A 24,748-nucleotide genomic window follows, 5' to 3' on the forward strand; every position below is an offset into this window, starting at 1 on the left:
CCCCTCATCCCCGGCCCCGCATCCCTGCGTCCCCCGCCCCGCATCCCCCACGCTGCTCGGCGCCACCCGCGCCCTGTCCCTCCCGCCCCGCTGCGTGTCCCCCGGCGGTGTCCCCCGTGCCCGAGAGCAGGGCAGCACCGGGACTGGCTCTCGCGTCCCCTCCGCCCGCAGCTCCGAGCACGGCGGGGAGCCGCGGCGGGGCACTGCCTTCCCGGGCGCTGATTGCCGGCCGAGGCATCCGTACTGCCGTGCCCCGCGGCCCTGTTTGTCACGGAGAGGAGGCTGCTGCGCTGCAGCCCGGGCACGTGTCCTCGCCGGGCTGCATTGACGCGCTGGCTGTGTGTCTGTTTGTGCATGACGTGCCGAGTGCGAGATCTGCGTGAGCCGGCTGCGTGGTGTGTGGCGTTTGCACCGTTTATGCTTGGGAAGGCAAAGAACAGCAATTTTTCATGAGCAAATATTTGCATATTTTCCACTCGTTCGAGCAGATAAAGCATTTCAATTCTCTGTCGGATCCTCAGGAGAGCTGGGAGCATCTTCTTTTTAAAGGTGTTTCCCCTTTTTGTATTCCCCTGTCTCTTTTCTCTGGAGGCTACTCCATTACAACAATGCTTCCTGCTTCCTCCACACACCCCCTTGTTCCACAGCCCTGTACAACAGCAGAAAGCAGAACATGGCCTGGACAGTTTTGCTGTTGCCTGATCTGAGCTGCTGTGATTCCCTGCTGATGACAAATACAGCGGCTCCCTAACAACAGCTTCGAATGACATCATGTGTGGGCTGTGTTGGTAACAGCCTGGAAACACACCCTTGGTTCTCCACACTGGAGCCCCCCTGCCATCACCATTCACCACCCTTCCAGCTTTCCTCCTGAAGACCCACTGCAGGGCAGAAAGGTCACACGGAGTGGGTCAGCAGCTGCTCCAGACCACCGTTGTGTGGTTGGGTTTGGTGTGTGTATGTTTGTTTGTGTGTGTGTGGGTGTGTTTGTGTGTGGGTGTGGGTGTGTGTTTGTGTGTGTGTCTATGTGTGTGTGTGTTTGTGTGTGTGTGTATGTTTGTGTGTGTGTGTATGTATGTGTGTGTGTGTGTTTGGGTGTGGGTGCGTGTGTATGTTTGTGTATGTGTGTGTGTGTGTGTGTATGTGTGTGTGTGTGTGTGTGTGTGTGTGGAGAGCCCTTGCTAAGGTGCAGCTGCCCCCTCCCAGCCTGAGCCTGTTGCATTCAGGTGAGTGTGCTGTGTCCTTGGCGTTGGTGCTTAGGCTGAGCAGCACACACAGGTCTGGGTGTGTGGGCACCTGTGTGGGTGGCCCCGTATGGTCTCATGCACACATATATGTGCTTGAATCTGTGCATGGCATGAGCATGTCTGTGTGCTTATACACATCCATGTACACACATGCACAGAGGCATGCAGTCATGCAATAAACAGTCATTTGCATGCATGCATGCATGCACAGCACACACAAATGCCTCTATCTGCTCTTGTGGGCTCTGACGTGTGTGCACAAACTCTCTGACAGAATGGGTTCCCTATGTCTCTATCACCCCATCTGTAATCACACGTTTGCTGGGAAGAGGATTGCACAATGCTGCTGAAATCATTGCAGCCCTTTCTAGTCTTGCAGCTCTGATCACTACGTGACAAGAATGAAACCTTTTGTGCAGCACAGGGCTTGATGGAGCCCTTATCTCTGTGTCTCTGCACCCAGAATAGAAGCTCTTTTCCATAGCTGACTGGAGCAAATCCCCCCCTGAACACATCCAGACTTTCATTTAGCCACTGCACATGGTCCCCATGGCCTCTGGATTGCCCAGAGTCAACCACAGCATCGTTAAAGAGAGGGAGAGAGATCACAAGGGCAGTCAGATTAATGCCATTACCACAGACAACTCTGGGGATTCACCAACAGGGAGACAGTGCTGAGGAAAGAGCAGGGGTCAGGAGGCAGTGACCTCCTGATCATCGTTCCAGATGCCTGTTCCTAGGAAAACCAGCCTTTAAATCAGTGGTGATAGTTTGAAAAATTTCATGGCATTCATTTTCTCCTCTCGAATTTTGGACAAGAAATACATTTTCCTTCCCCTCCCCCAGTCTTATTTTCTGTTCATCTTCATTTTTAATTTCCCTAATTTGTCACTGCAAAACAGGATAGAGCCTAGGGGGGCGAAGAAAACACAAGACAGAAAAATGCAATGCTTGTGTCTCTTTTCTTTTAAACCCCTATTTAAACTAAAGATCTCCAGTTGTTTTTTGCTTTTTTGTTTTTGTTTTTGTTTTTTTGCAAATCTCTCTGGAACCCATTTTGTTTGCCCCAGCAGGCTGCCCTGCAGAGCTGCCTTGGTGGGAGCTCAGATTCTGTGTGTCAGAATGATGTCTCCTTGGCACACTTGCTTGGTGCTGGCATCGCAGTGCTTGGGCTCTTAAGGAATGTTGGTATTTTAAGAAGCCAACCAGTCGACAGAGTTTCTTGAATGGTGATTTGCAGCAGATGGAGCTGCAAAGAAAGGCATGTGAAATGAAGTCTCAGCTCAGTTTGGTGGTGAAGGAGGCTGTCTCTGTTAAGTGTGTTGGCAGCTGGGGAACTCCCCCCATCTCCCCACGGCAGCTGGGCTGCCACTCCATGGATAAGGAAAGCCATCCTATATCTGCCCCCCATCCTCCTGAACTGCCTCCTGCAAGGTCCTTGATCACTGTCACATGCCTTATTCAGTGCCTGGTCATCAACCACAGCAGTGCTACAAGCTCCTCAGACAATACAATCTCTGCTCTGTCCTACAGGGACTGCTCTGCCAGGGGAGTCCAGCATTCACCTGGCTCTGCTCTTCTCTGCAAGAGGAGCAACACAGACTGAAGTTTGAAGTGCTGTGTTGTCCATCTATCTGACCATTTGGTAGTCAGCCCTTTTAATCTTTCCACCACTTGCTGCCCCTTATAGAGGCAGAAGCTTTGGCAGTCCATCCTTATTCTGCCAGGATTTCTTGGTCGTGTTTCATCCAGTGGATGTTGCAGGAGCTCCCCAAGAAGCTAAAACAGAGGCTTTTTTTAGTCCAACCAACTTTATCCCACGCCCATGAATAGTTTGGCTGCTTTTCTGACTGGGGCCCATGGTGTGGGAAGCTGATGCATGGATTGAAGGAGAAAAAGATGTAAAGACATAGCAGAAGACACAAACTGGCTACCAAGCTCTTTCTTTTCCCCATGAACTGAGCCTGCACTCCTGGGTGTCTGACTGCCCGTGCTCAGGGGAGTGCTGTAAGGGCAGCTGAGCAGTTCCTGTGTGGTCTGACAGGCAGCTCAGCTCCCAAGGCTGAGCCTGCAGGCATGGACAGCTTGGCACCAGTGTCCCAGGCTTAAAGAGGAAACGTGAGGATGTAGGATTTCAGGGGGACAATCATTGTCGTGGAGGTGATGGCAGTACCAGCGGCTGACAGCGCAGCTGAATGTGTTTTGGTTGGTTGTGTCTGCAGTCCCTGCCTACCCTTCCTCTGCTCTCTCACCTGGCTAGGAGATGTCTGTTCACCTGACACCCTGTGACAGTCCTTTTCCAGAGTTGGGTGTCCTGCTCTGCAGTTCTGAGGCCTGCCAGGCCTTCACATCTTCTCACATTGCCTTTGTGTGACCTTGACTCTTGCTTCCTCATAAAGTGGTTCTGTTCCCACGATCCTCAGCTGCTGCAGCGTGTTCTACTTCCCAGTCCAGGACTTTTGGCTTCTGTCCCAGCACACCCAACCCTATGCCACCCCTACCCTTCTCTTACCTTTTCTAAAGTGACCCATGAGACATCTTTCCATTACCCAGCCAGCCCCCAGAATTGACCCTCCACAAGTCACCTCCTGCAACACCTCCTGACCTCAGGGAAGTGTGTGTCCTTCTGGTGGGTCCCTCCTTCCCATTTCTAAAAATTGTTTTTAGAGAAAACTGCCCACAGGGCCGTGGTATGAGGGTCATTTCAGTGGCTGTAACTTAGCAACAGCATTCTTGGAGAAGTTAAAAGTAATTTTTACAGACTTTTTACATTTAATAGACATTTTAGCAGACCTGCAGGAATGAAGCCAAAGTGGAGAGGGAGATCTTCATCCCACCCACCCTCGTATAGTGCTGCTTCTCTAGCCTGCACACTCAGATGGGCCCATCCACAACTTCCCTCCAACAAGCAGTGTGCAGGAGCAAGCACTCATCCAACTCCACAGTAGCACATTTGCTCTCCAACTCTTATTCAAGCACTCACATCTGCCCTTAAACATCCTGCAATTACATAAACACACTCCCTCATCTGTGTTTGTGTACACTTACACACTGCATACTCCCTTAGGCACCCCTGCACACATGTGCACACCCCCAGCAGATGAGCATCAGTGCCCAGGACCAGCCTCCCACCAGCCCTGACTCCTTGGTCTCTGATCCTCTTCAGCCACCCCCCTACATGTACAGTCCAGGGAACAAAGTTTTGCCTACAACTACCTTTGTGCAAATGCAGACACATCATTTGTTCACCATTCTGGGCCAAATACTCTACCACTTCCTACAGGATAAATTGGTTCCTAGTATTGCCCCGACTCTTTACAACCACAGCTCTCACACACTGGAGATCCCCTGACCTCTGTCTGCTTCCTGCCCCCATCCTGTACTGAGAGCTGTCTTCACCTCCTGTATCAGCCAAACATGACTCCATACAGAGATTGACTCAGCTCAAAGACATTGTGTATTCTCAGGAGAGCCAAATCTATAGCACCCCCTTCCCTAAACACATGGAACTGTTTTGCCCCCCTGGCCTTCTAAGTCCAAAGGCTTATTCTTTATTTATAGTAAAACTTAAGGAGAAGAAAAGAAATGCTGCCTCCAACTCATGTCTCATTGTCTTCTTCTCTACCCTTGTTACACCTCCCACCAGGGTGCAGAGGCACCAGGAGAACCCTGAGGAATGCGAGGTGCAGGAAGGAAATGTTCAAACTTTTTGTCCCAGGTAAGTCTCATCATCCTGCCCAGAGTCCATAAGAGCTCTGAAAAGAAAGAGGATCTTTTGAGCAGTCAGTGGTCTCCAGCTGTGACCACCACAGGCAGGAAATCTGTTCCCAATACTTTTTGAAGAACTAGAGAGGGCCAGCCATGCATGCAACTGGGTGGTATGTCTTTGCTGCAGACATTTCTCTTTCCTGTTCATCTTTTAAAGTAGACAACTTCTCATGTTTATAAGTCAAGGCACTGCGTTGCCTACATGTGGTATGTGCCATCTGTGGACTTCCTCAAGGTGCCACCATGAGATGGCAGCCTCTGCCCTCCAAAGCTGGATCATCTAAGGGCAGATCATCGCTCTAGGGCTGACTTTGCTTCTCTGTACTCTCAGTGCTCATCACCTCTTCAGCTCTCCCTAAATGCAGTCTGCTCTTTACCTGGTGTTGCCAGATGAAAAATCGTTTGCTCCTGGTGGTGAATATGATGCTTATTCTTCAAAAGCCACTGGCCTATGAAGCTGCACAATGTTTATTCTGTAGGAAGAAGAACTCAAAAGCAGCAAGCCCAGTTGTGCCAACTTTTACCAGTTCACCAGGAAGTCAGGTATGACTTTGGGGTCACCAATCACAAGGGACCACCAAGAGACTCCCAGGACAGAAGAGGGAAAATACATTAATGGTTTTCGGGAAATTAATATCATATGTATATTTATACTGGGAAAATCAATGAGCATGTATGTAAAATATAGTACATAAATGGGAGCTTTTTTTGTACTCAGCATGCATGATATTTTGAAGGAGATATCCCCTCGTGCATCCAGCCAAATAAAGAATGCCTGCTTCTTAACGCTACATTAGTGTTAGGGAGGTTTTATTTTTTACCAATTTCTGGTAACACTGGTACCACACAAACCTCAGGTGTCTCTTCCAAAGCCATGAACAATGCTTTGCTTCTTCCACAAGATCATGGAGCCCTATTCATATTTAAGGCTACTCTTGGACTTTATTATTCCCTTGTATCATCTCCCATTGCCTTTGAAAGCAGAGCAGGTGAAGGGGATCCCATGTCCCGATGTCTCTTTCCCCTGCACCACTCCTTTCATCATAAATAACTGACATGCAACTTGCTGCTCTTTTCGCATCCTGCAGGCTCCTCGGGGAGTGGTTTTTGCTCATTGCTTTTCCCTTCCCCACTGCTTAGAGGGCGCTCCTGCCTGTCGTTTCCATTCCTGGTGATCTTGCTGATCTCACCCTCTTCCCTTTCGTCATCATCGATCTTCTCTGGGGGGCATGCTGGCACCTCCTGGCTCTGGACTCGGCGGGACGGCCTGAAGATGGCCCTGCGGAAGCCCTGCTTGAAGCGGTAGGAGAGGAAGCCATAGATGATGGGATTGGCGCAGCTGTTGGCATACGGCAGCACCACCACAAGGAAGTAGACTCCAAAGAGGGATGGCTCCTCTGGCAGCGGGCACACAACATTGATTATGTTGAGGACGTAGAAGGGAAGCCAGCAAAGGACGAAGACAGCCACCACAGTCACCACCATGCGGGTCACTCTGCGCTCTGAAAGCTTGTGCTTGGAGGACAGAGCCCTCACCCGCCTGCCAGAGGAGCGAACCTTCACTACAATCAGCAGATAGCAGAGACAAATCACCAGCAGTGGTCCAAAGAAGCCCAGTGTGGCAGTGTAGACAATGAAGCCAGCTCTCCACACTGAGGCAGGCTCTGGCCACTGGATGTGGCACGTACTCATCCCTAAAGGGACATCTGAGAAGACAACCACGGGCAGCACCACTATGGAAGACAGCACCCACACGGTTACACTCACGGCCTTGGCCACCCGTGCTGTCCTCCATTTGGAGGACTTGCCAGGGTGGACCACAGCCAGGTAGCGGTCAACGCTCATCACCGTCAGGCAGAAGATGCTGGTGAACTGGTTGATGGCATCCACGGCCATCACCAGGCGGCACATGAAAGAACCAAACGGCCAGTAGGACAGGGCATTTTGTGCAGCCAGGAAGGGCAGGCCCAGCATGAAGAGCTCATCAGCCAGGGCCAGGTTCAAGATGTACACATTGGTCACCGACTCGCTCACGGAGTGCCGTAGGACCACATAAATGACTAGGGAATTCCCAACCAGCCCCACCACACAGACAATGAGGTAGACCACGGGGATGAGGACACCGCTGACAACTACACCAGGGCTGACAGTGGAGGAACTGTTGGGGGTAGTGAATCCTGCCCAGCTACTGGAGGCATTCCCCTCCTCCAACACTGCCGGTGTGGGGAGGCTGAAAGCAGAAGTGTCCATAGCAGAGGCAGGGAAGAGGGCAGGGAGCAGTGTCCTTGCAGGATCAGTTTGCAATCTGGAGCTGAAGGGAAGAGAAAAAAACCATTGGTACTGGGGATATGACAGCTGAACAAGCCACAGGTAAACTCATCACGTTAACTGTGTGTTAGGTATAGGCATGGGAAATCAAGGGGAGTTTGTGGATGCTAGCAGATGCTGGAAAATCTAGGACAATATCAAACCCATCTAGTCCTACAAGGCACAGTGCACATGGAGGGACAAATGGGGACGTGGCTCAATGTGGGCTTCTCCTCTAGCAAAAGATCCTCTGGGGAAAGAACTAGAGACTAGCATAAGGACAGGGAAAGTTTTCATTTTCTGCTAATGGATCCAATACTGAGGACACGGTCACCAGGGGCCTGGTTCTCATTTATGAGTGGCAGGTGCTTTACAAGTAAAAGAGGGAAAAGCATGCATTGACAAAGTGCCTTTCCAACTCTGACTTTCCTATTCTCTGAGTATTTATTCTCCTGCTTGCTGAAGATCTTTTTGGGCTGGCTGGGTTATTGTTAGCCCCACAGGAGAAGGAAAAGCACTTTCAATCCAAGCAGAGAGGCTTAGCTCAGCACCTGAGCTGAAGGGCAGCTGGTTTGTGTTATGCCAGTTTGAGAGTAAAGGAAAGATAATTTTGGGTACACCAAGAGGGATCAGTCCTGATCCCTCTTGTCTCTTTTTCTCCTGTTCTCCCTCTCCTTCTGCACGCTGCAACACACTGCTAATGGCAGAGGCTTTGCCTGCCCCACCTGCTTGCAACACCAAAGCAGCGTCCCAGCCTCCCTAAGCTGAGGAGCTCAGTGGTGTGTCGTGTGAGGGTTTGGCATGGAAACAGCACTCGGCTCACTCAGAGACAGCCTTGAGCAAACAAGCTCTCCATCCACCACCAGCTCGCTGCTGACACTGGAGAGGAGCTGCAGGGAGAGAAGGGACAGTTAAGGGACGGACGTGCCTTTTGTCAGGGCTCCATATGTGAAATACAGAGCCCAGCACATACTGTGGACCAGAGGCACCCTGGAAACCTAATGCAGGGGAGATTTGTGTTTCTTTCAGGGTTACTCCAGCTCTGGAAAAATTTCTGGAGGTGTGGACTGACAGGGTTATCCCCCTGAATTAGGTCCTTGGAAGGGAAGATGACTTGGTGGAAGTGAATGGGGACCTTGAGGCTCACCTCTTCACATCTCAACAAATCTCTTAGGGCTCTGAAGCTTCTTCTCTATTGAAATTAAAACTGGGGATGCCAAAGGAAAACATTCCCAACCTTAACTACTTTCAGGAGGTCAGAGACACTCCAGAGAATTTTCTTGCAGATGTGGTTTTCTGCAGCACCACACAACTTTCTTCACAAATGTCTAATATTACAGTGTTTGGGGTTTTTTTGTTTGGTTGGGTTTTTGTTATTTGTTTGGTTGGTTGTTTGTTTGCATGTTTTGTGGGTGCCAGTCTAAGTTTTGGAAACCCTAGGGGAGACCTGAGCTGTAGGATTCCTTGGACACCAGACAGGCAAACCCAATAGACCCCACAGATGTATTAAATTTTACACTGAAGGAACCTCATCTGAGAGGCCCCATAAAAACACAGTTGAGCAACTATATCTTAAGGCCATTTCTACAGGCTATTGTATAAATGTTTCCTGCTTTAGAGCATTTGAGCTTTGAAGGACTGCGATTGTTTAGATTTTTTTTTAATTTCCAGGTGCCTTGGGCTGTGATACACTGTCCTGCAGTCCCACACATCATGAGTGGCTGTAATGAATGAGCCAAATAGGAAGTGATTTGAAACTCTAAGTTAAAGGCTGTTTCCTCTGATATTTTTTTTCCAATTCTGTTCTAGTGACACAAATCACTTGTTGGAAAAAATAGAAGGGCAATGGCTGCTCTAGGGACAAAGATCCCCACAAAAGGTGGCAGAAGCCAGAACAGTATGTTCATAAAAGGATGATCTTCTAAAAGATGATCACACAGAAAGGAATTTCTTTGCATGTTCCTCCTGCATGCAAAGGAGTTTAAAGAAGAAAAAGGCCACACATTTGGAGCCTTACAAATACCAAATATGGATGGAAATACTCCTGGGGAGCTGTAAAGCATTTGGAGAAGTGTCTGGGGTCCAGACCTCAAAGCCAGCTTTTCAGAGTGTTGTTTAACAACTCAGTAAATCCAGCTTCAGGGTAGCTTCGGAAGCCCTATCAAAAATGCTAAGGTGTGCAACAAAAAGCATGGATTTCCTATAAACTCATTTTCCTGCTTAGGCAGCTGCAGGGGAGAAGCTTGATCTTTAAGCTGTTCTACTTTGCTGCCATTCTAACTTTGCCAAGTACCGTGGACCAGCTCAAATGCCATGTCACACATTTTGGCTAGTTTGGCAGAAAAACACTGGGCACCAGTGCTCCATCTAGTTTGGGTCTACTCTGCTGGTTGCTTTGGCAGCACATGCATAGGCAGGAGTTGGTGAGGAACACTGGCCTCAGACTGACAGTGTGCTGGCATCCACTTGGATCTGTTCCTGATGTGCACAGCACCTGTTGCAAGAGGCTTGGGATCCTCTAACAGGTGCTACCAGAATATGCCTGGTTCATGCAGCTGGAGAGCAGGAAGGAGGCAGAGAGGTAGGAGGAGATGGGAAATTGGCACTACTTCTTTCCCTAGGTTGAAAAATATAAGAATATATATATATATATATATTTCTGCATTGAATGAGAGGAGGAGGTGGATGCTGAAAGCTGAGCCTAGTCCTGGTAACAAACCATGAATAGCAGCTGGGAGGGACAACAAAGCCAAATAACCTGCCCCACCTCTCTTGACCCCCTCCCCGCCTGTCCCCCCGGTTTCCCACGGCCCTGCTCCAACTCAGGACTCTCCCGTCTCACCTGGGGGTTGAGCTCTCTCGTAAGGACCAGGCTGGACTGGCAGAGTTGGAGGGTCGGGAGCGAGGAGTGGTCGGCAGTTTTTCTTCTCTGGAACTGCAGACTTAACTTCTGCATGGACTCATGCCCGCGGGAGACGTCCGGGAAGAGCGGCCAGAGCCGCCGGGTACTTACATGTCGTCGGGATGTACATTTTCCTCCGCTTCCCCGGGAGAATCCGTGTCATGCCTTTCCCCTTCCCCTTTCTCAAACGCGACCGAGCAAAGCGCTCCCGTGGGGAGCGAGCCCCGCCGGGCGCTGCCGGAGGCTCGAGTCCTTCTGGCCGGGCTTGCCCATCGCCCCCGCCGTGCCTGGCGTGGGAGGGGGCGTGGGGCAGGCGGGGGATGCGGCATGCGCGGCCCCTCAGCCCCGCGGCCCCGCGTCTGTGCCCCGCGCAGCCCCCGCCATCCGCGGGCTCGGGCAGGGGGAGCGCAGCGCCGGTACCGGGCGCCGGGAGCCAATGGGCGGCACGCACGGAAACACCGGCAGCAGAAGGAGGAGAAGCAGGGGATGGACGGCAGGGCAGGAGAACAAAGATGAGCGGGGGGAGACACCGGGATGGAGAATAAAAGCGGGAGAGGGAGGCGCAAGGAGATGGGCAGAGGGATGAGGGGAGCGCAGAAGAGGGGAGGATGAAGGAATGAGGAGTGCGCTAAAAGAAGCTGAGGACAGTGGGGGGAAGAGGGAGAGGAAGAAAAGAGGGATTCAGAGAGCAGCTATGTGGTGGGAGAGTGGCACGCAGGAGGGGGCGACTCGGCTCTCCTAGGGGCACCAAGGAGACCGGCCCCTGTTCCAAAGGTCTTGCAGGCAGGACTGGCACTGCTCAGAGCTGCAGGCACACAGCAAAACCTTCTGTCTGGCAGGGTGCTCAGAAATCGGGCAGATGTTGAGCACACAGACCCTTCTCCCTTCTCCTACCCTGTGAGTACCTCCAGATGGATGGAGATGAGGGCAGATGGGCAGACAGGGTAAGAGAGAGTTGAAAGAGATAGATCTCTTTCAGCTCTTTCCCCTTCCCTGGCTCCATGCATGATCTCATGTCTTTTGCACCTTCATTGGGAAAATGTTCCAGTTTAACAGCCCCAAACTTTCCTACCAAATTTAATCTCTGCTGGAAGGCATAGACCCAGAAGAAACGGATCTAAGAAAGAAATTAATCTTTGTGAGAGCAGTTGTCCCATGAAGGATTTTCCATCCCATTCCCTGCACAAAGGGCTTCCCTGTCATTCTCACTCCCTTTCCTGCCCTGCAGCCAACATCAGTGACTCCTTGTGCAGTGCATCACCCACTGCTGTTGTGAGCATTTGAGCCCCTAGGGTAAATTCCAGCTTCAACAAAAGAAAGCAGTATCTCTTCGAGCACAACATAGCCAGGGTCTGGCATCCAAACCTACTTGGGCAACTTTATATGCAGCCAGTGCTGCTCAAAGGTGAGCTGATAAAGGCAGTACAGGATTTCAGAGCTGCCAGGCCTCTTTAGGCCAGAACTTGGCCACAATGCTGTGTGGAGACACAGAAGAGAGAGGAATCCTCATTGGGAAAGGAATGGCATGGGTAGCACCCAGAGGTTTTCCTTTACCATGGCAGGGCAGGTGTCTGTAGCACCATGCAGAAGCTCCTTTGTTAGAAGAAACAGCCATGAAACAGCAGAGTTCTACACAGTCCTGCTAACCTTGCATAAACACAGTCATAGCACCACAAATTCCAGGTCTCCAGATCACTCCCTCAATGCTCTGAGTGGTGTCCCATTCTCTGCCTCAGCTCCAGTGAGGGGCTGTGCAAACTGCTTAGATTGTGTTGGGAGGAGAGCTCAGCCTGTGCACCTCCACAGGTAGGCAGATACATGAATTTTGTTTCACACACATCATATGCATTGCTGTATGTTACAGGGGGTGGGGCAGACTGAAAAGGTAAAAGCCAAGGCTTGAAAACTGGAGAGAAGTAGTAAACCACTGGGAATATATTGCTTTGAGTCATGCTTAGGATGCTGAAAGGAGGTTAGATAACATTTTCAAGTACTTTGTGTCCCTCGCCCTTTCACAGATATATGCCCATACCAGAGGCTTCATTTTTACTTTTCTGGACTGACATAATTTGTATTACCTTTGGGTGGGGCCTGGGAAATCCATCCAGCAGCCTATGTGCAGTGCAGATATTTGTGGAACTCCCTGCCACAGGGTGCCTGCCAAGGGTTGCGCTGAACTTTATCAGTAGGGAATGTGTCATATCACTGAATTAACTGCCTCATTCAGATCTGACTGTGAATTGGAACTGCAGAAATCTCCCTGGCAGCAGGGTACCTCGGGAGCTTCACTGTGTCTGGTTGCACCTGGCATCACCAATGCACCTCCTCAGTGCAGGAAGCAGCCTTTGAAGCTCTGAAGTCTTGCTGCATCCAGGAGCAGTAATCTGGCTCAACTCCACAGTTTCTCTGTGCCCTCCTAGGACTGCAGGATTTTGCAGTGCCAATCATCACACCCTGAGCCCACCCCTCTCCTGCTAGTAGTGGCAGTAGCAGCCACCCTATAACACTTCCTCTGAAGTCCCTGCAATGCATCAGGAAAGCAGGTGCTCACAGCTGCCAGATCCATGGTACCGCTGGGACCACTCTCTTCAGCTTAATTTTAGTGTCTTGGAGGCAATTTGTCTGGGCTGGTGACTCATTCCTCCCTCTTTAATTTTTTTCCCTGCCCTCCCCCTTCCTATTCTCACTCTGCCTGTGCCTGGCAGTGTGAGAGAGTGCCAGAGCTTAGAAGGATTAATGCAGCAATGTTTTGGTGGAAAGATGTCCCCAGCAACCTGCGGGGGCAGTCCCCAGGGAGAGGAGTCTGCATGCAGGTGTCCCCTCCCAAAGCCTGCATTCCACCCGCCGTGTGGCACAGAGGGGAGACAACTTTTCCTTTCAACGCATGGATACTGAGCAGAGGAAAGGCAAAAGGGATATGGGGGGCTCAGGTGAGCACTCAGCAACTTCACAATCACCCCACAGCCTCCAGCCCCGCCGTGGGGCTGCCAGAGGAGGGGCAGGGCTGGGCGGTGCCTCCAGCCCCGCCGCCCCATTGCTCACGGCTCCAGGGTGAGGTCCCACCCGAAGTGCAACACATCGCGGACATGACACAAATGTACAGTCTGTTTATTACGTCTTATTCACTACATTGTAACCTCAGGGGCCCGGAAGGAAGGGAAGGGGCAGCTGGGCAGGTGAGGCAAGAGCGGGGACGTTGTATGAACGTCAAACCAGTGCTACAGACCCACAGCAGTCTTTCAAGCCGGCAGAAGGAAAAAGAAGGAAAAACCCCAAGGTGCTGAGCTCTGGGCTGCTGGAGCCATGACTCTCCTGTGTGCTGGGCAACATCTGGCATCAGGATGAGACCGGGATCTACAGCCAAAAACATGACAGACCTCATAATACCAGCTCAACTATTTTCCTGCTCTCCTTCCCTCTGCTCTGGTGATGGTGGGAGTATGAAGGGACAGGGTCCAAACTAGCAGGCTCTCACTCCTCTCTCATCAGGCTCTGACCAGCTTTGACTCTTGTCCTGAAGCCTCTCTCCTCCCTCTGCTGCCCTGTACTGAAGTGGAGGCAGGTAGGGACAACATGAGGAGTAAAGGACTCCTGTAGGAGAAGCTGCCACTTGCCAATGAACAACACAAAAAACCCCTTGAGGTGAGCAGGGTTTGGTAAGAGGAAGGGCCACTGGCAACTGCTATGAACAATGAACAACTTTTTCTTTTCCTTTTTTTTTTTCTACAGGCAAAGGCTATGGCCTCATAGGTCTCAGGGCAGGTCATCCCCAGGGCAGCCTGTAGTTCCCTCTGCAGCAGAAGCTGACAGACAGTTCTTCTCTGTAAGGGCACATGTGGAAAATCCTAGGCTGTCCCACATCAAGAGATGGGAACAAACTTGCCCACAGTCAAGCAGAAAGGAGGAGGAAGTTGATCCTGGGTGCATCTATACCACGTCCTGTCCTTTCCCCAAGCAGGATCGGCTTCTCCCTCTCTCTCCTCAAAGGTGACCCATTCCAACAGCCTCACCAGGAACAGAGTGGCCCCAACTGGGTTCAGGAGCAGGAAAGCACCACTGGTGTCCTTCCCAGGGATCCCTGTCAGACTTACTTGCTCAGAGGAGGCTGCATGCCCGTTTCTTTGTCCGGGTGGGCTGCGGGCACAGGACTGCTCGGATGGCCTCGTCAAACACCGTCTTGAGGCCTCGCTGCGTCAAAGCCGAGCACTCGAGGTATTTCACTGAGTCTGTTGGGAGGAAAGCAGCTGCTGCACTCAGGGGGAAGGCAGCTGGGGTAGGCAGTGGGGATACCCAGCTTTCTGTTCCTTATGCTAGAAAGCACGGCACCTGGCTCCTGCCCAAGCTGAATAAACACATCTCAGGTGATCAAAGACATTACACATTGTCAGGACACATTTCACTCACTCAGACGGTCTTGACTTCAGGGCAAAGCTTGCCAGCTGCAGTAGACCTAGGTTTGCCTACTGGCTACCCATGTAGCCAGAGCAGAGCCATTGTGTGAGTCTGACCATGTCATCCTGGCCAGACACTCCCTCTGCTGAGCTCCTTCTTGAAAACTCCCTCAAGCTGTGTTTCTCACCCTCTCTCCCATTTCTGTGTGCCACAGAGGAGAAGAGCTGGATGGTGGGGTGAGACACCCATACCTGGGATTGCATGTATAAGCCCCAGCAGACAGAAGCAGAGACAGGAAACTGCAGTTGCAGCTCTTCCTGAGAGAGGTTAAAAACCTCTCTTCTGCCTCTCCGGATATGGAGGTGTGGTCTCTACCCACTGTGCAGCTGTGGCTTGCACAGAAAAAATACTGTCCCAGATAGAAGTAAGCAGAGTAAAAGGGGAGGAGAATGTGAAAGTGTGTGGTTATGTGTTTATGTGGAGGATGGTGGCCAGAGAAAGGCACAAAACAGAGAGCTGAGGGGTTGAGCTTTCCTCAAGAAGCAGATCTCCTTCCTGAGTCTCCTGAAGTGCATTTTGTCCCATGACCCTGGATGTGTCTCCTTGTGTCCCTTGGAGACACCACTGTGCGATACCACTACAAAAGCCTCGTGTAAATTGAGGTGAAGCCCTTTTCTTCTGCCTCTCTCCTTTCAGTAGGTCCCAGATGACTCCCAAATACATACCTATTTCCTTGGCCAGAGCAAGACCCTGAGGATACGTTATGGGGGATAGCTTCTTCTCCTTCAGCTTCTCAATGGTGTCCTTGTCATCCCGGAGATCCAGCTTTGTGCCCACGAGGATGATGGGGGTGCTTGGGCAGTGGTGCCTCACCTCGGGGAACCACTAGTAAGGGAGCAAAGCGCCAAAGGTGTGAGAAGAGGTCACATGTATGGGCATGCACATGGGAAATAAGAGGCACTCCTGAAAAAAATGTCAGCTAACAGCCTGTCCTTTCTCACATCCATTGTTGGTGCTATAGCCTGGCCCAGGCCAACTCCTGTTGCTGGGTCCTCAGGCAAAATCCCTGACAGGGAGCTCAAATTTTGTTATGCAAAAGCACCAGCTGTTCTCAGCCCTCAACCCTCCCACGCAGGGAAGAACATTAAAGTGGTAGGAAGGACATACTCTTGTTCTCTGTTCACCAATCTCTCCCTTCTTTCCTCACTTCCCATCTAAAAGCTGTGGGTACCTGCTTCTATACCCTATGGACCAGTCCTGTGTGTCTGTGCTTTGACAATCCTGGCTGAAAGATGCCATCAGAATATAAGTCTGTGATCTGACAGCACAATAGCCCAGCAAGATGAATACTAGCCCATTAGTAGAGTTGTCTGCCTTCTTTAAATGAACCAGAAAATGCATCTGAAGGAGGTTTCTGACTAACAGAAAAGAGGTATGACTTCCTGAACCTAGATGTCCTGCTGGTTGTTTCCACCCATAATCACTGTTCTTGCAAGACCACCACCACCATCACCTCCCTCAGCCGCTGGTGGACCAGGAGAGGGTCTCACCTTAGCACGGACGTTTTCGTAGGATGCCGGGCTGACAAGGGAGAAGCAGATCAGGAAGACATCCTGCAGGCATACAACCATGATGCAGAGTTAGGATGGGAGCATGGGATGGCACGATGAAGCAGGAAGGAGGGGGGAGGGGAGGGGAGGGAAGGTCTGTGTGGGCAGCACCCTCCCTCTGCAGCAGAGGGCTGTGCTTGGGAAAGCTCTCTATAATACAAAAGTCCTGACTGCTGCTTCTTGCCTCCAGTGGAGAGAAGGATCTCTGCTCCCCTGAGTCATGGTAACCATAGCCACTATTATCAGAAGAGCCAAATGGTCAGCTTTGAGGATGGGGTTTTTGTGGTTGGCACACTCATCCTCATGGGAAACGGCCTGACAGTTTCCTGCTCATTTCTCATGGAACACCAGAGGGCTTTCAGGCCAAAGTAATTTTGCCTACAGTTGAGACAGACCTAGTTTCAGCCTAAAAAGTATACACACAGGACTCAGAGGAGGCAGTTTTAGCTCTCCAGGTAAGCAATTCTCCAGGGCATGATAGAATTCAGACTTCCTTTAAAACCAGAGCAAACCAAACAAAACCAAAACCATACCAGCTCATCAAGGTTATATCTATTTCATCCAGCTTCACCTAGCTGGAGCAGTGGCACCAGACCCAGCCTATCCACTTCCATACTTCTATAGCTATCAGAGACAAATACCTTGGAGAAATATTCCTCCACCTATCCTTGAGATATGTCCCAGGGCGGATGCAAGCATGCTGTTGAGAATCAGACCTGCTTGCACTGACTGTAGGCAAAACCATCTTACATCAGGTGTCTGATTTTTAGGTGGCTGAACCTAGCTCAAACAAATAATTTCTAATCAACTCCTAACCTTTTTGACTGCAGTGGCAACATTCAGACTAATGTCTGATGCAGCAAGGTCTTTCTGAGCTTGCCAAAACACTGCTTGAAACAACATTCTCCAAAGAAGGTGATCCTCAAATCCTGAAATCATTCTGTCAGTGTGGCGAAAGACTGGTGAACACAGTATCTGAGGCACCCATTTGTTCTGCTAGAGGCAGCAGATCAAACACATGCCCACAAATCATACCTCTTTTAAAAGGCAGAAGTCAGGAGAGTGGGGTTCACAGAAATGTGACAAGCTCCTGCCTCAGCTCTTTAAATTCCATGAACCATCTTAACTTTACAAAGAGAAGGTTTTTTCCAGAGCTGTGTAAGGCATCTGCCTCACACAAAGTCAGTGTCAGCTGGGCTCAAGAGGTCTTTGCATGTCTCATTTTCTTGCTCATTTATGGGAGCTTAGATAAAGGCTCCAAAATACCCTTAAGGTATCTTTCAACTTTTGGTTTCAAGGCAGTTGTATATCAACAGAGATATTCTTATAACAGTCCAGAGAGAGGCAGTAACTTCCCTGTCACTGTTCCATGGCACATGTTGAGTTTTGCAGCGAGGGATGGAGATGTACTGAGGGAGGAAGGGAGGAGGGGCATGCAGCGTGACCCACCGTCTGCGGGTAAGAGAGCGGCCTCAGCCTGTCATAATCCTCTTGTCCAGCAGTATCCCACAGTCCCAGATTTACAGGCTTGCTGTCAACCATCACGTTGGCAGAATAGTTATCAAATCTGAAATTCAGAGACATAGGCCATGGCTCAAACAAGAGAAGAGGGAGCCCTTCCAGTAGTGGAGGTGGGGTTCACTATGTGCACCCCACATAGGGGTGGAGCAAAGGCTGGTGATTCCTCTCCTCAGCTCACCTGGGTGACACTGCTTTCCTGTTAACCTCCACTTTATGGAATTCCCACTCATCACCTCCTCCCCATCATTCAGCTGTCCTGGGCAGGGTGCCTGGCTGCAGCTACACCTTTGATACCTTGCATGCAAGTTCACAAATCGTTTTCTTTTCCCATTTCTTCCCCAATATCCTTCCCACAACTGCACCTACTCTAGAGCCAAGCCCCTGTCCTTCTTCTGTGTTCTACTTTTATTCTTAGAAGTGAAGAAGAATCCATGTCTCTGTAGTTTGCTGTGCTCCTCAACAGCCCTGCTGGAACTGAGAACAATGTGTCCCATCACTCTTTGACAATTGAGCTTGAAATATTATAGAACAACTGTCAGGATTGCAAGTTTAGGAGTAAAGTCTTGGTAGGAAAAAAAATGGATAATAAAGCAACAGAGAAGTTCCTGCCCTCATCCTAGAAAATTTTACTTCCTCGTCCTTTTGGCACTGTTTTTCCCCAGATTAAGGAAAACCAGTGATAGGGAGGAACCAACACAAAGGTCTTTTGAATGTGTTCATGGCATCTGCACATTAGAAGGCACATGATTTAGTAGAGGGCTTGGCAGGGCTTGGCTAGTGTTTGGACCTAATGATCTCAGAGGTTTTTTGCAACCCATTCTGTGATTCTGCTCCATGCAGAATCTATGACTGCTGCAATGACAGCAAGTGCTTTGGACAGGGAAGGAAGTGGGGTCCCATGTCCATCCACCTGCCTTCTCTTGGGTCTGGCCCAGTTGTAGTAGCCTAGTGCCTGTTTGTTTAGGCCAGCAGGATCCCATCTGCTACTTGTAAACTTAGCAAGCAGATAGACCTCAAGTTGGCTGGAGTCTCCCAAATATCCCATTTATACCAGGGTTTTATAAGGTTGCTTCTCGTGAAAGGTGACAGGTCCAAAGTTAGAGAGACCTTCACAGGATTTCCACTGCTTGGCATGGAGATTGTGACCCACGGAGTGCACAACAAGGGGTCACTGAGCCCCTTCACATCCTGCTTTTCATGCCTCCCACCCACTCCAGGACCTGTTCATGAATTACTCACACAGTGGGGATGTATTCTCCTGGGAAGGCATTGGTGGTATAGCTGATAAGGAGACAGGTTTTTCCCACTGCCCTGGAAGAGAAAGAAAACAATGGCAGGAATTCATGGAGGTGCAGGTAGTCTTGCTAGGCTGAGATGGAGATGGGGCAATCCTTCCACACCTCTAACCTAGCCCTATCCAGAGACCCCTGGAAGTAGAACACATTCACAGGGCCAGACAGTGCACAACCACACGTTAGAAACCTGGCAGGAAGAAAGACAGGCTGTCGCCCAGAAATGTTTGTTGTCTTTGGGCATGAGGGCTTGTTTTATGGTCTAGTACAGAGACGACTTGGGTAAAACACATCCACTCGGAGATGGAGCCCATTTTGCAGTGCATGCAGAGTGCTGTAGGCTCACAGCCAGGACAGGGGCATTGGCTTGGTGTGCCTGACAAAGCTGCCATGCAGCTTCAGCACTTGACAACAGGCACTCCTGCTTTTCAGCTGCTGTGGCCAGAGACTGGTAGCAACTTTTACTGACTTACCACTCTTTCCCACCTGCAGCAACACCGGCACAGAGTGCTGTAGGGAGCCAGAGAGGTGCCTGCCCCCATGGCTGATGGAGGCTGCTGGTGGTGTTTCTGAGCTGGAAGCTGGTGCTTCCTCTCCCCTCAGCCTGCCTCACAGCCTGCTCCAGCAGGGTGGACAGCAAGGCAGCAGCACAGTCCAGACTGGGTGAGAGCATTGGTGGGATAAGGAGCAATAAGGCAATCATGTGGGGGAAGGTGTTGTGGGCAAGCTGAAGCCTGTGGTGAGGGAAAGAAGTTCAGAGAAATTGGAAGAAAATAAAGCAGCCAAGACAGGTGTTGGAAAGAAAATCCTTCTCCTGCTGGGATGCTGTTTCTCAGGTTTGTGTGGCCTAGGAAAGCTTGGCCTTCTTTCAGTTACAAACACAGGAAAAGGAGGTGGTGACAGCAACCTGCCTCAACTAGCACAGCCAGGGGGAGGGAAAGGTCTTTCCTGGGCAAAGGTTGGAATTTTGCTGCTGGGGACTCTCAGACCATCTCACTGTACCTGCAAAGTCCCCAGCCACAGGGCTGCAGTTCTGCCTTTTTGTGTGTCCTTGATAGGCACCCTGGTCACAAGGCACCTGCCTCTGTTGCTGGACTGTGGGGCAGCTGAGCTTTTCGGCAGGCTCTGACATTTGTTTCTTGTTCTTCCTCCTGCCACCCCCCTTTCTTAGATCCTCCTCTCTCAGTCCTGCTCTTTCCCCAGGTGCCTTGCTTCCTTCTTATCAAGGAGTTATGGAGGGAGGTGACGCTCTGTAGGAAATGCCTCAGGAGATCTGTGGGCCTGTCAGTGGACCGGTCATGGATGAAGGGGAAGTTCTGAATTGGTGTGGCTGAACAGAGAGCTGTGCAAAGGGTCAGTGAAGGGGAGAAGGTTACAACACAGAGGGGAGGTTAGTGGCATCTGCAGGCTCCTGTGATTGAAGCCAGGGCATGTTGAGAAGTCAGTGATGTGGGATGGAGAGGATATGGGGGGAGAACAGCTATGGGAGAACAAGGGAGCTGAGCGACAGGAGAAGGTCCTGTGGTTGTTAGGGTTGAGCCAAGAGGGTGACATTGCTGGCATGCTGGGAGGGTGGTAAGGGGTGGTGAACCAAGAGCTCAGAGCAATGGGGGCTGTGTTGCAAGATGGCGAGAGGTGCACAGAGGTGCCGTGTACAGAGAAGCAAAATGATGAGACAGGAGACATTTAAGAGGAATTGAGGTCCCAGGGGTTGAGAGCAGGACTGTTACCGATAATAACAATCTACTATTGGTAACCCAGGACGTGTGGTGGGGTTAACCATGATGCGAGGGGATGCTGCCTTGAGGGAAGACTACAGAGCTGGTGTTGTGTGTGAGGGGCAAACTGGGGGCTGGGGAGCTGGGTAACAGATAAATGCCCAGTGGAGTTGTTAATCCAGCTCCAATTTAAAGCCTTAAGGGGATCTTTCTTAGAGGTTATGGTTCTTATTTGGGGCTCTGCCTTTCCTCATCCCTCCTCCCCGCCCCCTTGCCCCAGCCCCTGAGAACACGTCTGACATGTATGTGTGCAGACATCTTCTTTCCCAGGCGAGGTCTAAAGGAGGAAGTGACTGTGGGGAGCAGCATAGCTGTAAATGTCTCCTCATCTGCTACCTTACAGCTGCTCCAGAGAAGTCTGGCCAGCTTCTAGGTGGAAAGGAATTAAACTATTCCATTCCAAGCACAGACTCTCCTCCTTCCCTCCCTTGCCTTTACTCATCCCACAGGGCAAGAAGAAGCTCTGTCCACTGTATCCTTCCTGCCCCAGGCAGTGATGACTGCTAAACTCATTGAAGGCACGGATCAGGCCATTTCCAGGCATCAGGGGACACAGGCAGAGAAGCCACCATGTTGTGAAGGCAAGGTTTTAATATTCCCACTCCCAAGCTGGCCTATGCTTGTGTCTAACTCAGTGGAAAGAGCTTCTTCTCCTTGTGCCCACAGAGGACGCTTGCCAGCAGTCTCCAGCACACCCCAGCCCAGGGCTAACCTGCTGAGAAAAGCCGAATATGGAGATCCTGACAGACATCTTGCCAGGACCAGAGTGCCATGCCCTCTCCCAGTCATTCCCAGTGAGCACATGGCTTTCAAGGAGCCATTCACCTGCAGGAGAGCACTTGCACCTAATGGGTTTTAAATCGTAATGGGTTTTAAATCTAACTCCTGCCTACAGGTTGAATGTGACAGGGACACCATCGCCTCCTGTGCGCGGGACAGACCTGCTCTGCTTCCCATGGATGCAGATGGAAATGCAGATGCACGATCAGCATTCCGTGCAGATGCCCTGCGAAATGCCCTCTTCCCCGCTCTCCCAGAGGAACGTCCCTTGCCCGGGGAGGGAGGAAGAGCATGTCTGCAGTAGTAACAAGGCTGCAGAGGTCAGAAGCCAAGCGGGGCAGTTTCACCAAGCATGGCCCGCTCTCCGTGTCCCGCCCCGCAGCCCGCAAACCCCAGGGTACGTACCCGTCTCCCACCACCACACACTTGATGGCTTGCATGGCTCCGCACCCGTGGCGAGGACGGTGCCCGAGGCAAAGGGAAGTCAGGCCAAGGCAAACAGCAGGGAGGGATGGGCAAATGTGGGTATCAACAGCAGGTTGCAAGGAGGGAGGAAGTGGAAGAGGGAACTTCTCTCGGCGATCACCCTCGGGTCCCTCCGCCCCTCCACCGCAGCCGCAGCGCTGTGGCAGAGGCCGCTGGCTGAAGGCGGAGCTGCTCAGACTCCTTGGATGACAACTGCTGTAATATTTCTCGTTCTCCTGCCTGTCTCACCCACTCCCTTCCCACCTCATCCCAAGGAACAGCGGGGGGCACCAAACTGCTTTTCCAGGGCAGCTGGACAAGGGTTGGAAGCGGGGTGAGAATGTGGAAGGGTGCGGTTTCTCCTCCCTCCGTTATCATCCAAGCTTTGGAGGAGGTGTTAGCAAGGGAGGGAACCTGAAGTAGGAGTACTAGGGTGATGAGGGGTAGTGAAGGTTTTTCAGGTCTTCCCAATGGCCCTAAGTGTCAAGGGTGAAACATCATAAGAACAATACTTCTGTGAAGGCTGAACAAGGAAGTCGTGCGGCCTCTAGAAAGCAGCTGCCACCCAATGGCTGCTCTGTTCCTCCTCTGCTGTGGGGATAAGGTATTGCTGCACTTACTTACCTGCCCAGACTACCAGTACATCCTTCTCTTCCTCAAGCTGAACAACCCCAACTCTCTCAGGCAGTTCTCATTGTCGTCAGAAAATAAAATATTTTTAGAGCTAAGCATCGAGAAGAAGACAGCAATCACCCTAAGAAAGAAGAGACTAGAGCAGAATGGTCCCAGAAAGCTCTACTCCTTTCTTTATTGAAATGAGGATTTGCCTCCTCTTCCTTCTTTCTCCTCCCATGCAACATTAAGCCTTGAAAAGGGTGTATGTGTGCACATCTGTGTGCTCCAGCCTGACCTCATGAGTGGATGGGTTTTATAGAAGATGGGATATGGTGGCACAGAATTAATTAAGCATTTGGAGGTCAGTTAGAGCAAGAACAGTGGGTTTGCAGCTGGGGTGTTCCTGAAGGAAGGAACTCTGAGTCAAGTGTTTCTCCAAAGGCTGATGACCTTAGTGCTGCTGCAGCCACAGGAGGCTGTTGTGAGCGACCTGCTCTGGAGGAGAGCGCTCCCAGCTGTCCCTCAGCGCTGGCTGCAGCCCAGAAACCTTCAGCCATGGAATGGTTCCAAGCCTTCCCGCTCTTTCAGAAGCACAAAGTGACCAGCTGTACGAGGTGTTCCCTCTGTGGGTGGTAGGGAAAGGGAGGAAGGAAACCCACTGACACCTCTGCAGGTGAGAGCAGGGATGGGACACAGGAATCCAGGTCAGAGAAGGACAAAGTGAGAGAGGGACAAAGGCTTTTACAGAGGGGAGCTGGAAAGGACAGGCAGGCACAGAATATATCAACTCAGTTAGAAGGCAGGTGTATCAGGCTCTAGAGAATACTGTGGAAAGACAAAAGCCATTCTAGGACCTGGTGGCAGGGATGAACAAGGAACACTGACCTGCTGAACACCTGAACACCAATGTTTGCTTTTGTCCTGGTAGTGTGGCATATGGGCTCGTGGGACTCGCAGTGTGGAAGGGACCAGTGAAGACCAGTTTAATTGGTCAGGGAAGAGGGATTGTTGTGGAGAACCCACATACAGGTGGGCCCCATGTCAAAGACACTGTAAATCTGCATGTCCAGCAATGAGCTATGAAGTCCTGTCAAGAGCCCATTTCTGGGCAAATTACTTTTGCAAGATAATTCCCTGCAACTGCAATGGACAGTCAGTTCTTGTCCAGTCAGAAGTCTGTGCTGTGAATCTACAAACATCCTTTCTCCACCAGTGTCTCTGTAGAGGGGCAACAGGGATCTACATAAAAGCTTTCAGGATGTTTCCCATCACATGTAAACAGGGTTTAATGGGATTATTTAATAATGGGATATTAAACAACACATACAGTAATCACTCTAAGAACAACTGGCACCTGCTGCATGAATACCTTTCAATTGTACATGCTGCAGGAAAAGGAAGGAACCTGCAGGAAACAGGCTCATAACCCTGGACTGAGCATATGCAGATGTGTTGCTGCTGCTCTGGTATCCTCTCACACCACCAAGAGGTGCTCTTGACATGAGTTTCCTTCTGCATGTGCAGCAGGGCACACATCTGGGGTTTCTTGTTCCCTCAGCTGAGTTCGAGGGAGATGCTAATGGGAATTAATAGCTCAGTGAGACACTTTTGTTCTGGGAGGCTTTCAGGGTCCTGAGCTGGGTCACCTCAGAGTGACCTGGATGTGCTGGGTTTGCATGGCACCCACGGGAGACTGCAGAGCAGGGATGAAATGCGTGATACTGCTTTTCCCCAGCAAGGATCCAAAGCAGTGAGGACCACCTATCTCTCCCTTTCTGGGGTGTTCTGCCCCCTCAAGGATAATGGAATAAAATTAAGGGGGCTCTTTCAGAAATGATGCTGGCACATCACAGCCCTGTACAGGAGGGCAGGAGCTGAGCAGGAGGCTTGTCCCTCAGCACAGACAGAATAGCAGGGAGGATTCTTTCATAGAGGGAGCACAATGCTCATTTCTTTGCATACACAGGACATGGTCACAGCATGTCTTCTCGTCACCCTGGATATTTTTTGATGTGACCTCTCTCTCAGGCAGTCCTGAGTGGCCATGAGAATTTTTCTCTGTGCATTGGGA

General features: G+C 50.9%; 2 protein-coding genes across 3 annotated transcripts; both read right to left on the minus strand.

The window, feature by feature from the left end:
• Positions 1-5,862: 5,862 nt before the first annotated feature.
• SSTR3 (somatostatin receptor 3) lies at positions 5,863-10,608 on the minus strand. 2 transcript variants are annotated; one of them, XM_030960330.1, is made up of 2 exons: positions 10,336-10,608; positions 5,863-7,326 (listed from the first exon to the last, which is right to left on the minus strand). In XM_030960330.1, exons 1-2 carry the CDS (start codon positions 10,551-10,553, stop codon positions 6,057-6,059), a joined length of 1,488 nt encoding a protein of 495 aa, XP_030816190.1. In that variant the 5' UTR covers positions 10,554-10,608; the 3' UTR covers positions 5,863-6,056. The 2 variants fall into 2 exon arrangements, with proteins under 2 accessions (XP_030816190.1, XP_030816191.1); XM_030960331.1 differs by having other exon boundaries at positions 10,165-10,469.
• A 2,713-nt stretch (positions 10,609-13,321) lies between these two features.
• Positions 13,322-22,133, minus strand: RAC2 (Rac family small GTPase 2). Its single transcript, XM_030959729.1, has 7 exons — positions 22,003-22,133; positions 18,987-19,058; positions 17,676-17,793; positions 16,167-16,229; positions 15,342-15,501; positions 14,316-14,450; positions 13,322-13,578 (listed from the first exon to the last, which is right to left on the minus strand). Exons 1-6 carry the CDS (start codon positions 22,035-22,037, stop codon positions 14,320-14,322), a joined length of 579 nt encoding a protein of 192 aa, XP_030815589.1. The 5' UTR covers positions 22,038-22,133; the 3' UTR covers positions 13,322-13,578; positions 14,316-14,319.
• Between the last annotated feature and the right edge of the window lie 2,615 nt (positions 22,134-24,748).

This window comes from Camarhynchus parvulus, chromosome 1A (genome assembly GCF_901933205.1).
Source record: "Camarhynchus parvulus chromosome 1A, STF_HiC, whole genome shotgun sequence".
NCBI classification, from domain to species: Eukaryota; Metazoa; Chordata; class Aves; order Passeriformes; family Thraupidae; genus Camarhynchus; species Camarhynchus parvulus.

Coding starts and splice junctions, on each gene's coding strand:
- SSTR3 (XM_030960330.1), bottom strand. CDS start 10,553: ATGCCGCATCCCCCGCCTGCCCCACGCCCCCTCCCACGCCAGGCACGG. Junction 7,327..10,335: donor AATGTACATCCCGACGACAT/GTAAGTACCCGG, acceptor TCTTCCCTTCAG/CTCCAGATTGCAAACTGATC.
- RAC2 (XM_030959729.1), bottom strand. CDS start 22,037: ATGCAAGCCATCAAGTGTGTGGTGGTGGGAGACGG. Junction 19,059..22,002: donor TGTGTGGTGGTGGGAGACGG/GTACGTACCCTG, acceptor TTTCTCTTCCAG/GGCAGTGGGAAAAACCTGTC. Junction 15,502..16,166: donor ACGAAAACGTCCGTGCTAAG/GTGAGACCCTCT, acceptor CTCCCTTACTAG/TGGTTCCCCGAGGTGAGGCA.